Here is a 15,870-nt window from a genome sequence, read left to right as displayed (position 1 = left end):
CAGAATAAGCAAAATAAAATTCATAAAGCGAAGCAGTAATTATGGTGTGGTCAACAAGAGGCTGTCCTCAGGCCCATCATTATGTGGCTAAATTTAACGCCCTGCGCGGCCAGGGGAGCCGTGCGCCCCGGGCACCGTGTGTCCACACAGACGCCAGCTCTGCCACCTTCACCCGCTCGACAGCCGCCAGGGCTGCCAGAAAGCAGGTCACAATTTTTTTTTATAGTCTGTTTACCAAGATGCTGTTTTTACTGCCGAGGTTTCTCTCATTTTATCTCTTTTTCCCTTTTCCCCAAACAGACTGGCCTGTATTTTCTGTCCTGGTTTTTTTTTTTTTTTTTTTTTTTTCTTTCTCCCTCTCTGAGTACTATTTTCAGAACTCTAATTTTATATGGTATGTCCCTTTTTTTTTCTTTTCTTTTTTCTTTTTTTTTTTTTTTTTTTTCTTTTGGTAAATATTTGCTATGACTAAGCCAGGCACATCCAGTTTAAAAGACTCCGTCCCACAAAACATCGGGTCTTTAATGATATGCATCTCATTAGCCTGCCCCATGAAAGGGGGTATAGAAAAAAAAAAAAAAGCAACTTACAGACTCTCTCACTTTTTATATCTAGAGAGACCTATATTTATATACGAGGAGAAGCGGCAAACTGACATTCTGAGCCCCGATACAAGATTGGTACAATGGTCACTTGATTCAGGCTTTGGAGGCCTGAGAAGCAGTTTCAGGTGAGACAGGTTACTGGTCTGAATATCACTGCTGGTTGATCCAAGAGGGTCTGACCAGTTCAGGGCCACTAGAACCAACCCCTGGACTGCGAAGAATTAGGGCTCTCTAGACCCGGGGAACAAAACTCTGGGAAGTCCTCTGACACTAAATTTCCTCAAAACGGCTGTGAGAAAACAAAGAGAGCAAAAGGGCCAATCTTCCTCTGCACCACGGGCAGATGAAGTCAGAGAAAGTTTAAATTAGAGAGCTCTGAGAGAGTCCCCCTCCAAGGCAGAACTTCCACACTTTCACTCACCACCCAAAGGGCTTCTCTAGCTGGGCAAAGCCCCAAAATGGATGGCACGTTTTCTGGAAGTACACGCTTCCAGGTTTGATGAAAGGGGCGGCATGGCCGGGCCCACCTACTGCAATGACCAAGAGGGTCAGCGTCCAATAAGCACTACCTGAGGACTTAGCTGGGTGCTTTTAAACCCAGCGCGATCCTCTAAGATGGTTAGAGGAGCCCCAGGATTCAGCGTTTGCAGTAAGAAATGTTAGGGGAGGTAAACAGCCAGATATACAGATTGAGAGACCCTGAGAAGCTGTTGAAGCAGCATCTCATGGGAAGTCTATACTTTGTAGGGGTCACCAAAAGTCCAGAGTCCCCAACTTGGTTTTCATTAGTTCATTTAGGGATAATCAGATTCCAGAGGACTGACAAGTGCCAACTAAAATCACAGAACACTACTTTAGAAATTAAAATGCCAGTGTATTAGTTTATAAGGTGGGGGCTATACCATTCCAGTGACTGAACTATCTTCAGCTGATTTTTCCTGGGAAGCCAAATAAACACTGAGTGCTATTGGTCAAACACAGAAAAAAAGGCAGAAGACAGCAAATGACTTTATGGGAGACTTCATATACACTGTGGAAAAAAACTAGACATTTGTCCCCATTCTATTTCACTGCTTTGGCACTGTGGTAGATAAATTAATAAATTGTTACTCCTTAGTTTCTCTTTTTTCAAATTCTATACAACTCTGCTCCTCTGCTAGAACATCTTCTCGGACCTCATGAATACATTATATAAGTTTTTCTCTAATTGCTTATGAGAGCCCAGAGGTGTGCAAGACCAAGGGTTACAAGAAAGATGTGGAGGAAGAGAGGAGTACTCAGGCAGAGCACTCCAGCCACGGACCACTTTCCCATCTCTTACGTAGGCTAGGTCTCCATAATGCTCACAAATGGGTCTCAGTCCTGCCTACTGCCCACATAAAGTTCCAAGTGTCGCTGTGTAACACGTGGCAAGGCAATAGAATATGATGGAATAATACCGGACCTGAAGTTCAGAGCCATGGATCCTGGTGCCAAAACCTACCCCTGTTGGTCTACAGGGGTAAAGTTGGTCTACAGGGGTAAAGATAAAGTTCTTTTATCTTTGCAGGCCATAATTTCCCCAAAAGTAAAACAAAGAGATTTGATATATTCTTAAATCGATAAAGACCCTTCCAGCCCCCCAAATTCTATGGCTCTAATCTTCTCTGCACATACTAGAAACGCCATGATTTCCTTTGTTAAGTTTCTAGCCTGCGCCCTTGCTGAGACTTGTAACCTAGTCTCATAGGCAATATATTTACAAACAGTAGGGTAAATCATTTCTGTAGATAGCTAATCTCACCCATTTCATATCTCAAAGATCCTCCCCATTCCTAGCTTCACTCACACTAAATTGGAAGGGGTTCTGTGGAGTAAAAGATCCTAAGAGGACAGTGTACAGCTTCAGAGGTGCTCAAGCTTCAAGGATAAGAGTAACAGAAGCCAAAGTGTTTTGAAGGATTCCCTCAAACCACCACACCTAGGGAGAGCCTCTCAGATTGTGTAACTGAATAAAATACCTAGTTGTGTCTTTCCTTCAGTAGCCATTCACCGCACGAAATCCCTACATTCTCTTAGCTCAAGATTTACCTCTCCGAAAGAGGTTAGAGTGGGAGAGAGCCAAAGCATAAGAGACTTAAAAACTGAGAACAAACTGAGGGTTGATGGGGGGTGGAAGGGAGGGGAGGGTGGGTGAGGGGTATTAAGGAGGGCACCTTTTGGGATGAGCACTGGGTGTTGTATGCAAACCAATTTGACAATAAATTTCTTTTTTTTTTTAAGAGGTTTTCTCTTTAAATTTTTTTTAATGTTTTTTATTTATTTTTGAGACAGAGAGAGACAGAGCATGAATGGGGGAGGGGCAGAGAGAGAGGGAGACACAGAATTGGAAGCAGGCTCCAGGCTCTGAGCCATCAGCCCAGAGCCCGACGCGGGGCTCGAACTCATGGACCGCGAGATCGTGACCTGAGCTGAAGTCGGACGCTTAACCGACTGAGCCACCCAGGCGCCCCACAATAAATTTCATACATTGATAAATAAATAAATAAATAAATAAATAAATAAATAAATAAATAAATAAATAAAAGATTTACCTCTCCGGAAATACCTCTTCCAAACTAGCTTGCTATGCAAATGAATCTGTTTCTTCTCTCTCTGAGGTGACATATATTTTAAGTATTTAGAATATCCTTTGTATATATGCAAATTCCAGTGGTCTGATCTCCCTCAAAAGTCCACCTTTCAAGGGCAGAAACCACGTTTTCACTTTTCTGCATGATTCCACAATGTTTCATATTTCCAATGGTGCTTAAAATGTACCATCTACATAGAGTTTAAACCTCTAAATATAAAAACAAATAGACTAGGGGCACCTGGGTCGCTCAGTTGGTTGAGTGTCTGACTCTTGATTTCAGCTCAGGTCATGATCCCGGGGTCATGGGATCGAACCCCTCATTGGGCTCTGCACTGAGTGTGGAGCCTACTTGAGGTTCTCTCTCTTTCCCTCTGCCCCACTCACACACACACTCTCTCTCTCAAATAAAATTTTAAAAAATAGACTAAAGATTTCCCATACAAAATGAAAAAACTGTTTCTTGAGATTTTTAATGGCAATCTCTCCCTTGACAATTCCTTTATGGGAGAAAGCAAGGATACCCATGAATCCTAACATCTTGCTCCCTACACACTGGACTGCTCAACTGCTAACCTACAGGACTCAGTCTCTCACTTTTCAATGTGGCTCACTATACAAAAGAAATATCACCCATGAGTAAGGCTATAATAAGAGAACACTTTAGGCATAAGGCTAAAGGTAGGAAGCCGGGGTGCCTGGGTGGCTCAATCGGTTAAGCATCCGACTTCGGCTCAGGTCACGATCTTATGGTTCGTGGGTTCAAGCAGAGTGTAGTGACAGCTCAGAGCCTGGAGCCTGCTTCGGATTCTGTGTCTCCCTCTCTCTCTCTGCCCCTCCCCTGCTCGTGTGCTATCTCTCTCTCTCTCTCTCTCTCTCAGAAACAAAAAAAACATTAAAAAAAAATTAAACTTAGGAAGCCAACACATCAGGAAAGCTTAAAGGTAAGTCATTTGATTCTTTTGTTTTTCCTCCACATTTCTATAACCGGAGACAACATTTACCCACGTGAGAGGATCTTCCAATGCCACGGCCTTTAAGCTATAACCACTCATCACTGTGTGCCTCCTATATACAAGGCACTACGGTGATAAGTGACACAGAAAAGACACAAAGTGACACAGGAGTTCAGAAGAGGGAAAGAATACAGCTGATACTTTCACTGCTGTCTGTTTCACTATTTTGGTCATTAACAGAAAAGTCATGGAACCATCTGATGCTAAAAGTCCTTGGGAAGGAATTTAAAATTCCTGAATGAACAGGCAACATCTCCTGGGGAAAGAGGATGGAAATAGGCCGAGATCAAGTCATCTGCTCAAAACATCACCTGCGCCTTCAGGCCATCCGCAAATCTCAGAGGAAGTACTAATTCTCCCACTCTGCTCAACTCCACAGGTCCTTGCTTCCCTCTATCATTTTCCCTTTATCAGCTTACGTTGCTGCTGTTCCAGTGGCTCCTCCTTTGCTTTCAAACACACGTGCATCTTCTCACCTTCAGAAGGGGTTCTGCTAAGCCACAGCTAACTCAGCAGCCAGCTCTCAATTCCTTTTCATTGTGAAATGAAATAATGAGAGTTCTATACCCATTGTGTCCATTGCCTTATCAACTGATCCTTCTTTAGCTGCCTGCAATCTGCTGATATTGCCCAAGATCACAAATTGCCTAATGGACTTTCCTCTGGAGGGCAGGCAGGCAGGCAGGCAGGCACTCGTTCACTTTGGTCTCTCTCCCGCAGACGGCGCTCTGGATCACCCTCTGGGGTGACGAGAAGAGCACGGGATTTGAGTAAAGACAAATATGAGAAAATCAGGTGAGTTGACTTGAAACAAATTCCTTAGCCCTTGAGCCTCTGCTTCTTTATCTTTCAAATGAAAATAATATCACCAACCTCATAGGTTTGTTTAAGGATCGTAAGTTAGATAAACCACCTGGCACTGTGTTTGGCACATGTACGTATGTACTTGATAACTGTCTGTTCCCCTTTCTGGGTTAATTAACTACTGTGTTCAGATTCTCCTCCTATCTGCTCACACTTCCTTCACTGGCTCCTACTACTCCTTCCAACTATGACTCTTCTCCAAATCTCAATCATTGGACTTTTGTTCTTTTCTTCATGCTCTTCCCAGCAAAACAGGCATCCACTCTCATGACTTCAGGTATCTCTCCTCTGCAGCAGACTCCCAGATCTATTTCTATAGGTCTTTTCAACCTAAGCTTCAAACCCACTTTGTCAGTGCTTTCCTGAGCATTACCACTTACAGGTCCTACAATCAATTTAAATCCAACACGTATGTGAAAAAGACTTTCATCTTATATTTTTTCATTAACTCTGATCATATATAAGTCATCATTTTTTATACACTAAAGCACTGTTTAATGGCCATAATGTAATGAATGGACTTTGATGAAACCTTTCCTCTACTGGGGAAAGAGGAGAGAGATTCAACTGTGTGAATCATTGCCAAATGTCCCAGAGGTATGAGAAGCTTAGAGTTTAGGCCTAAGAAGGCTAGATGTTTGCCAGAAATAAGATATCCATCATCACTGCCTCACAACTCAATTCTCAACTAAGTGGATTTCTCAGACTGGAAATAAGAATGAAACCAAATAAGAGACTAATGGTGGATTCAGTGGAGCTAAACAAACAAACAAAAACAGTTTTCATTTTAGAAGAGTTGGTAACTTCCTCTGAATGAAGTACGATACACAATCCCCCAGAGCAGTGTCTGTTCAACTGTGCTAGCCTATCTGGGTCTAGACACAGGGGGCATGCGCAATTCAGTTTTCCACAGACCCCTACAAATCTCTGTTGTCTTCTATCCAGCCTGATACGCATATTTATGTTGAACGCTGGTCCCCTGTAGTCATCGGAGTTAGTAACACTTGATTTCAAGGCTTTTGGATATGAGAATTTAGAGGCTGATGAAGTCCTTCACTATTAGGATTGCCACAATCAGAAATCTTCTCTTGGAAATGAGTGATTTTATTCCACTTGTATTTGTTATGTTGATTTCCTTTTTGCTTTCCCTCAGGTTTTTGATAAATTTTCTTTGGAAAGTATCAACCCCTGTAATGCTTTGTAAAAGGAAAATAAAGAAACAGGCCTTTTAATACATCCTTGGGCCCAAAAGAAAAGAGGTGGTGGCCGGTGGCAGCAGGGCTCAAGAGTGACTACAGGAACCACATTGGGAAAACCCCAGAGGAGGCAAAATTCCGAAGAAATGTAGCTGAGAAACATATGCAGCCATTCCTTCCTCTCTGGAGATTTTCATTCCAGAGCTCAAATACTGGTGGATTTGTGTTTTAAATAAGGAAAACCATTCCTTTGTATGCCCAAGATTAGATTTAATTGAGCCCCACCCATGATTTTCCTAGTCTGTCAACAGTACCACTATTCTTGAGCTCACATAGGCATACCACGGACAGACTAATCTTCCCAAAGATCACTTTCCTATGTCAATTCTCCAGCCAAAACTTTCCACAGCTTCCCACTATCTACGACAGAAATGAGTAACTACAAGAAGGAAGTGCTCACCTCCTTCCTAGGAGATGTGCCGGTTTGAGAATCACTGCCTGTAATGATAGATGTTAATAACTGAACACAAACTGGCAAGTAAATGGAATGCCGGCAGAAAAAAAAAAAGCTGAAACACATTTACCTTCAGAATGAAGTACCAATCTTCCAGAGCAGCATTTAAGGCCCCCCAACAACCTAGCCTGAAGTTATTATCTTGCTAACCTTTTTTTCTACTAATCCTCTCCCACTCATTATTTTACAGCCTTCACCCATGTGCTTCCCAGCTAAAATGTCTTCCACTGAGTTCCCTAGCAAAACCGAAGCCGAAAACAAACATGGAAGTCCAGATCAAGTCCTGCCTTTTGCAGGAAGCTTCTTCCGATCACTCCACTACTGTGGCCCCTATCACCATTCATTAAGCATAGCAAAAGCTCTTTGACGATAATATTCTCATACCCTGTCTGCTCACAGAACCTGGCATGGTGCATATACATCACGGAGAATACTGGGAGAATGAATTAACCACAGGGTTCTCTCAATCAGAGAACTGACATGCATGCTGGTAGGGAGGACAGTCTCCTTCATCTAGACTTATCCTTCTTTACGATGCCCATGAAGGCATACTGGGTCCTGTGCCTTCCTCTACATACTGAATACCAGGCATATGGTAGCAGGGCAGCCCTTCTAACTGTGGAGGGAGAGCCCAGAGAGAGGAAAATTTGAGGAAAGAGGAAACTTAAGAACTTACTTTTGGCTGTATGACTAATGTTCTTTCCAGGATTTTGGTAGGTTCTTATTCTTTTGGTTTTTGTGATATTTAATTTCTTAACTGGTCTAAAAAAGAGGTTCTGGGGTCACTCAGTAAGGAAAGATTCAAGGTTGATAGTTCATCCCAAAGTTGGGACTATCTCCCAATAAACAGGCAGGTGAGAGAATGGCAATCAGACAGCATTTCTTTCCTTAGGCTCCTCATCTATTTATAGTAGGGCTATCTAGATCTCGGGCTACCAACAGGTGATCATTTCACGGCCTATTCATAAGGTAGGGAAAATAAAGAGGAGTGGGAAGATAACATTCATACATCCATTGAACAAATATTTATTTCATGCCTACTGTGTGTAGAGGCACTGTTCTATGCACTTTGGATAAACCAGTGCACAAAACATATATACTTGTCTTTGCTGAGCTTACACATTCTAACAGGGGGAAGATACCATAAATGATGAATATAATGAAATAAGGAAATTTTGTAATATGTTGAAAGTGAGTGCTATGGAAAAAATTAAAAGTAGAGCTTGGTAAAAATGAGAGTGCCATGTACAGAGGGGCAAGGATGTGGCTTGCAATTTTAAATAGGATACTCAGGGTAAACTCCATTGTGAAGGTGACATTTGAACAAAACCATGTATTATATTTTTGAGACACCTCCCCTTAAGAGGTGTAACTTAATTACCCTTCCATTGAGTGTGGCCTGAACTTAGTGACTCACTTCTAATGAAGGGATTACAGTAAGATAGTGATGGGCTGTCACTTCTGAGATTAGGTTGTAAAAAGACTGCAGCTTCCATTTTGGTCTTAGTCTGTCTCTTGGATCACTTGCTCTGGAGGAAGCCAGGACCATGTAATGTGAGCAGCCCTATGGAGAGGCCATATGACAAGGCAATGGCACCTCCTGCCAACAGCCACATGAGAGAGCTTGGAAGTGAAACCTCCAGCCCCTTATGATAATGGCATTCCCAGCCAACACCTTGACTGCCACTTCATGGGAGACCCTGAGCCAGAAATCACTCAGCTTAAGCTGCTTCCAAATCTCTGACCCTCAACACTGTTTGTTGTTTTAAACTATGACATTTTGGAGTAATGTGTTATAAAGAAGTAGATAACTAAATTTTTTTTTTACATTTATTTATTTTTGAGAGACAGAGAGAGACAGAGTACAAGCGGAGGAGGGGCAGTGAGAAAGGAAGACACAGAATCCGAAGCAGGCTCCAGGCTCTGAGCCGTCAACACAGAGCCCAACGCAGGGCTCGAACCCATGAACCGTGAGATCATGACCTGAGCCAAAGTCGGTCGCCTAACCAACTGGGCCGCCCAGGCGCCCCAGTAGATAATTAATATAGACAAAAAGGAAGTGAGAGAGTTGGCCACACAAATATCTGAAGAAAGAGCATTCCAGGCAGAGGAAACAGGCTGCAAAGAGGACTAAAATCAGGTGGTAGTCAGAGAGAGTTAGAAAAACAGCACAAGGCCAGTGTGGATGCAGTGGAGTAAAAGAAGGAGAAAGTGGTAGGAGATGAGGTCAGAAAGGTAACAAGCAAAGTCCATGGGGCACCTGGGTGGCTCAGTCGGTTAAGCATCCAACTTCGGCTCAGGTCATGATCTTGTGGTTCATGAGTTCGAGCCCCACGTCGGGCTCTGTGCTGACAGCTCAGAGCCTGGAGCCTGCTTCCAATTCTGTGTCTCCTCTCTCTGCCCCTCCCTTGCTCATGCTCTGTCTCTCTCTCTCAAAAATAAACAAACATTAAAAAAAAAAAAAGAAAGGTAACAAGGTCCAGATCATGTAGGATTTTGCTCTATAAGTGTAATGTGAAGCCAATATGAAGGACTTTGAGCAGGGGAGTATCATGATGTGATCTGTGTTTTAATAAGATTGCTTTGTTGGTAATGGGCCAGAAGGAGGCATAGGTAGCAGCAGATACCAGTAAGGAGGTTACTGCAATAATGCAAGAAAGAGACAAACATGGCTCAGACCAGAAGGGTAGCAGCAGAGGTGAAAGTATGCATGTGTTTTGAAGGAAGAGCCAACAGGAGATCCTGATGGACTAGAGGCAGGATGTGAGAGAAAGAAGTCAAGGATGACTCCAAAGTTTATGGCCCTAGCAAGTGAAAGAATGATGTTTCCATCAACTAAGATGTGAGGAGGCTGTTGGAAAAGCAAATTTGGGGGTAAGATTAGGAGTTCAGTTTTGGACACATTGAGTTTGACACTCTGGCGGACTTCCGCGCGGATATGTTGAGCAGGCAGCCCAGAGTCTGGGGGGAAAGTCTAAGAATAAAAATTAAAGTTGGGATTCATCAACAAGGTGGTCAAAGCCACAGACTACATGAGATCACTAAAGGAGTGAGTGAAAAAATATAAGAGCACCAAGGACTGAATGCTGGGCACTCCAACATGAAGAGGTAATAAGGGAGAAGAACCAGCAAGCGGTTTGGAGATGGAGCAACCAATGAAGTAGGATGAAGGACAGGACAGTATCATACTACAGAAGCCATGTGAAGAAAATCTTGAGAAGGAATTAACCAGCATTATATTTAAATTTTTTTAATGTCTATTTAGTTTTGAGAGAGAGAGAGAGAATGCGTAATTGGGGGAGGGGCAGAGAGAGAGGGAGACACAGAATCCGAAGGCTCCAGGCTCTGAGCTGTCAGCACAGAGCCTGACGTGGGGCTCATCCCCATGAACCACGAGATTATGACCTGAGCCAAAGTTGGACACGTAACCAACTGAGCCACCCAGGTGCCGCAGAATTAACAAGCATTATAAAGGAAAAGCCTAAATGAGAAAAGATCAGCGAACTCAATTTTCCCTGCCCCCCCATCCTTCTTTTTCATTTCCATATCCTCCCTTATGCCAAATGCCACGGCAGAGATATGTACAAGAGGCTGTGGGAATAGCAGGATAGTGTCCCTGTGCCTGAAAGGAGAGCAGACTGCGGAAAGGAAAAACTGTCATGGAAAACACAAAAGAGGTGATGTCTGTGCAGAGTCAGGAAAGCTAAATAGGAATCTGCCACGAGGATGAGACAGAAAAGAATACCAGGCAAGTTGGTCAAGAGATGTATGGGCATTAAGACTTCAGTGTGGTAGGGGCCCCTGAGTGGCTTCGTCCGTTGAGTGTCTGACTTCGGCTTCGGCTCAGGTCATGACCTCACTGTTCGTAAGTTCAAGCCCCACATTGGGCTGGCTGCTGTCAGCTTGTCAGTGCAGAGCCCGCTTTGGATCCTGTCCCCCTTTCTCTGCCCCTCCCCTGCTTGCACTCTTCCAAAACTAAATAAATATTTTTAAAATTTTCTAAATAAAAAAAATAAAATAAAGACTTCAGTGTGGGAGAGTGACAGAGGATCAGACTGCAGAGGTCAAGAGGACCAAATCATATGTCATGACCTTGTGTGAATGACCTTGTGTGCCATGCAAGGAGTTTGAACTTTATCCTGTAGGCAACCGGGAACCCCTAAATGACTCTAAGCAATCTAGTTTTCTGTTTCCGTTTCAAAGAGATCACTCTGACAGAACGCAAATTCAACTGGAGGGGAATAAGGACTGACTGAGTGACAAGCTAGGACGCTACTGGAAGGTCAAACCAATAAAAGGGGGACGGGGGTGGGGGTGCTAATCTAAGGCAATGAACGCCGGAATAGAATAGAGCAGATTCAAAAGAGAGTTGACAAGTTAGGCTTTGAAAGTAAGGACAAAGAGAAAAATGGGTAACTCTCAAGTTTCTAGCTTAGAAAGCTGAACGGATACTGGTACGATTCCCCAAGATAAGGAATATAGGAAGAGAAATGGGTTTAGGGGAGTAGATGGTTTCTTTTGGACAAGTTTAGGGCATTGCATGTGGGGCATCCAGGTGGACATGTCAAATGTGCAGAAAAAAATATGGGCTGCAGCATAGTAGAGACATAAGATTGGCACTCACTGGTGTACTTGCGACAGTTGAAACTGGGGTCTGGATGAGATGCCCCAGAGAGGGAAGGGTGAGTGGATAAGGACAGGATCTTGAGTAACGCTAACATTTAAGGGGCAGGTAAAGAATGGAACACTGGCCAAGGAAACCAAGCAGAGGCTATCTGTGAATGAACTCAACAGGACAGCAGATTCCAGGTTAAAAGATCATCTTCCCCAGGGATCACTGATATAACCTCTAGCTTTCTAAGAGCAGCAGTGAGTATCTTCACAACTTGAAGCATCTGCTCTAGCATCGGGCTGCAACCAGAGAATGAACACAGTAACTTAAAACTAGACAGGACACAAGGCTACATTTAGGACGCTGAGTCAAATCAATGCTACCTATAGGTACATAACTATAACCATATAATAGACATTGGTGAAGGCACTATACCGAACAGATTAATTTAAATCTTACAAGGCATGCAGCCTGCAGCAACGGGAATGACTGGCTATGCTGAATACTCTCCTCTGAAGATAGGGAAGGAGAGAATCCGTTAAGGCCCCCTCCCTAAGGAAGCCAACTTCACGCAACCGCTCAGGTTTTGGTGTTAAGGGCTGATTCCCCGCCAGGGGTTGCCAGCTGCAGAGGGCGGGGCTCTATTTTGGGCTGCCTGCTGTCCCTGAGCCTGGCCGCGTCTGGTTTGAGCAGCATGCAGCCCCAGTGACTCACACACCCATGCAAACCGCCTGTGGCTCAGTGGCACGGCCTCGGAATGCCAGCCTCAGGCCAGCTCCCTCCTCACCCCATTACACTGGGATAAATAAATAAAGAGCCCGCCAGCAGCCGCACAGCCTGATGGCAACCAGATGGAGAGAGGGAGGCATGGACAGGGCCAGGGGAAGGAACTCCCTCCAGTGGACTAGAGTGAGAGAGGGCCATGCCAGCCCCATCCTCCTAAACTTCTTTAACACAGTTCCTACTGCCATGTGGTAATAGTCCCCAATTCCTGGACTCATCTTCCATTCCTGATGGTGCCTCCCAGCCCCCAGTCCTAAGAAATGCTCTTTATGGGGATCTTCCCTCTATGAAGATCATACCAGCAGCCACTCCATCCAGCCAACTTGAGGAACACTGCCAGTACTCCCCCTCCGATCAGGCCACCATCGATTGGCCCCCTGGGGCTCCCTGGAAATGCGAAATCGAAGGCTCTTGGCGGGAGAGGAAAAACAAAAGAACTAAATATGAAGATGTAACCCCTGTTCAACCCTTAAATATTTTTCCTGGCCTTAGTCTCCTAGAAACTTCCCTGCCCTACTGCCCTCTGTGCTCTATCTCTATGGCCCCTAGCCTAGAACTAGGAAAAACAGACCCTAGGCACTGACCGCATGGCCCTCTGACATCAGCCGTGGCCCCCCTCTACCTTCATCCCGAGCTCTCTGTCCCCGGTTTGTTTATCTTCCTATGTTGCTTATTTTGATGGCACATCCTTTCAGCTGTCTTGGGTGACCCCATGACCCTTCTGTGTCCTGTTTGTAGGACCCCAGGCAAGAAGAGTAACTGAAAAGGTACAGTGGCCCTAAGAAATTCTGCAGTCCCGTTAGGAAACGGGTTCTAGCGGCTATGCAGGACATTCAGTGATCCCAGAGGACACTGCAGTGATCCCAGAGGTCACAAGAATTCCACATTGTCCTAGCCCTTAACCCTCCTCTAATTGGTGTATACAGCCAGTTAGCGTGGCAAAACAAAATAGGGATGATCCAGATAAGAAATGTAGGCAGTCCTAAACATACAGCTACAGCTACAGCTACATGACCTTAGGCAAGTCATTTAACCTCTCTGGGGCCCAATTTCTTATCTATGAAATGGAAAGCTACAGCCACTTGTCTCTCAGCTCCTTTGCAGATATATAAAATTCCGTAAGTCTATGTGGTTTGGGTGTGATCCACCCAGTACTTAGAAGACCAGTATTCCTGAAGTAATTGGTTCCAAAACACCAATATTCTTCCTGGGTTGGCACCAGGACTCTCCATGCTTTCTCATTCGATTCTGCAGGATTGCCCCCACCCCAAAGCATGGAAGAGAGGAGCTTCCAATTTTACAAATGAGTAAATGGAGGCTCTGAGTACTGATTTATCCGAAGCTGCAAAATAAACCAAGAGTATAACTGAATACCCCAAATATAGGTCTCACAAGCAGCACTGTATGCACAGGCCACACCGCCACACTTTTCATGAAATTCCCCTAGCACAGATTTACCAACATCTTCATCCACAAACTTAGTGAGAACCTACGACTCCCAGGCACTCTGTTCAGTGCTGGGGATACAGAAAAGCATTCAACACAGTCCTTGTCCTCAAACTGTCCACAGATCAATGGAGGAGAAAGGCATAGTCTTGCAGACATATAAACGGTAATATCACAAAGCTGTAAGTGGTAAAACAGAGGTAGGAACCAAGGTACTATGGTGGCGGGAAGAAGGACTATCTTTACAAGGAGAGTCTGGAAAGGTCTCCCAAAGAAGCCAAAGCTGACACTTCAAAGATTAATAGAAGTTTACAAGGTAGATAAGGCCAGGGCGTTGGGCATTATAGATTAAGGGAACAATGTATGCCAAGACATAAAGGCTGAAGAAAGGCACTTTGGCAATTCAAAGTCATTGTCTGTCACTGAAGTATAAAGTTCATAAAGAAAAATGTTAAGAAATCAAGATGGATAAGTATGTGGGCACTAAATCAGGAAGGGACCTCTCTGCTGGGCTAAGACGAAGCTTTGTATTGTTTAACTAAGGGGCTGAAGCAGGGAATTAGCATGTCACCCCCGGCCTGTGTTAACCTCCTTAATACCTACACTTATGGACAGAGGAAGCTATCTGGCAGAAAAATGGCCTAGGAAATCTCTCTGTGGCAAGTGTAATGGTCTCTCTTTCCCCATAAAGACTTGAAATCTCCTCTGCTTCAGGACTCAACAGAACATGCTTTCCTTCTTCTCCAAAGTTAAATTGCTTCAGTAGGTGGACTGAGCACTCAACTCGCATTTTTTGCTCTTAGTGTTAAGACCCCAAGCATCATGGCGTCTTGGCTTGGCCAATGCACAGAGGCAGAACAGAAGGTTCCAAGTCAAGAACACCTGCTTTAGGCCTAGCCCTGTGAAAAACATTAATTTCATGTTCAAAAGAAATATGAGTCACCGTCCCTGTCCACAAAGAGTTTACAAATTAGCCTAGATGACAAGACAAAAATATGAATAATCTATACAGAATGCAATATTATAATAGCATTATTTGCTTACATAGTAAAGTACCAACTTGGGTAACACATATAATTAGAAAACAGGGCAATAATACTAAGGTACTCACTGTACAACTAACCAGTCCCAAAAGAGTTAGAGAAGGAGAAGATCAATATTGACTGTTATTATCAAAGGTCACTATTATTAATACTCCCCCTGTTTGGCATTTAATAGATGTTTCTTTTGGCCAAGCTCAATCCTTAGAAGGGAAACCTAGGCAGGAGCTTCTGACAGGCCACAATTATCTACTCCCCATTCATTCCTTTGCCAGTCCCCTTGTATAAACACTGTGATTTTCCACAGCCTACTGTGCCCACAAGACAGTTCCCAAATGGTAGCCCTGTGCTTTTCACCTTCCTCTGCTGCGGGATGTTGAAGGGGCCTGGACAAGTAATAATAACTAGCCCCCCACCCTATAATCCAGACCTGCGATCTGATCTCAACAAGCAAAAATTTACCAACTGGTCAACCAAACTTTCCAAGGTTAGAGAATTCCAAATGAAATCCCTACGTTAACAGAGATGTTTTACAAATGTTAACCAGCCCACTTTCGCCTTTTATATTCTTGCCCCCTATTTCACCCTATCTTCCCCAATGTGCGTCTCAAGTTTTATCAGATTTTCTCTAGGCACCTTTTTCAGAGAAAGGACTTCCCAACCACGCAAGCGAGCTAACACCCAAAACGCGTGAGAAAATAAAGCAAAGTTGCGCAAGGAAAAAGAAAGTTCTTATTGTTGCATACACTACCTCTACCATAAATTGTTCCAAGAAGGAATTTTCTTCAAATGGCTCTGTCTTCAGCCGATCTGTAATAAGAAGGGATACAGAAAAGAAATATTAGTCTTAGGATGAGCTTCTTGACTGTGAGAAGGAAAAGAAACAGAGCCCAAGATTTCTTGGGAACGAGCATAAACATGCAACACCCAGAGTCCAGCAGGAGAAGGGATGAGAGTGTGTGAGCAAACAGGAGGAGGAAAGGGTGATTAGCCACACAGGACATGTTCGGTGGCAGCATGTGCTCTTAGGAGTTTTTCCTGCCACGAAGACAAAGGTCAAACTGAGTTTTTATTCTGAAGCTGAAACTCTAGCACTTCCTAAGGTCCCAAGTCTGTGTCGCCCTCGTACAATTTTGTATAGAGCTGTTGGCCCTTTTCCAAAGTCCCCCCTTGCCATAACCTA

At 44.0% G+C, this 15,870-nt stretch overlaps 1 protein-coding gene across 2 annotated transcripts in view; it reads right to left on the bottom strand.

Moving 5' to 3' along the window:
• NHEJ1 (non-homologous end joining factor 1) overlaps positions 1–15,870 on the bottom strand; it is an 81,706-nt gene that overhangs the window by 55,060 nt on the left and 10,776 nt on the right. For both annotated transcript variants that reach the window (XM_047084142.1, XM_047084143.1), the window contains exon 5: positions 15,439–15,497. In XM_047084142.1, coding sequence (XP_046940098.1) covers positions 15,439–15,497 — 59 coding nt within the window. The remainder of the gene's footprint in view (positions 1–15,438; positions 15,498–15,870) is intronic.

This window comes from Lynx rufus, unplaced genomic scaffold (assembly GCF_022079265.1).
Source record: "Lynx rufus isolate CCGP_SWC_20201006 ecotype Redwood Valley unplaced genomic scaffold, mLynRuf1.p SCAF_2, whole genome shotgun sequence".
NCBI classification, from domain to species: domain Eukaryota; kingdom Metazoa; phylum Chordata; class Mammalia; order Carnivora; family Felidae; genus Lynx; species Lynx rufus.
Note: the sequence above shows the minus strand (reverse complement) of the source record. Positions and strands in the feature narration are given on the sequence as shown.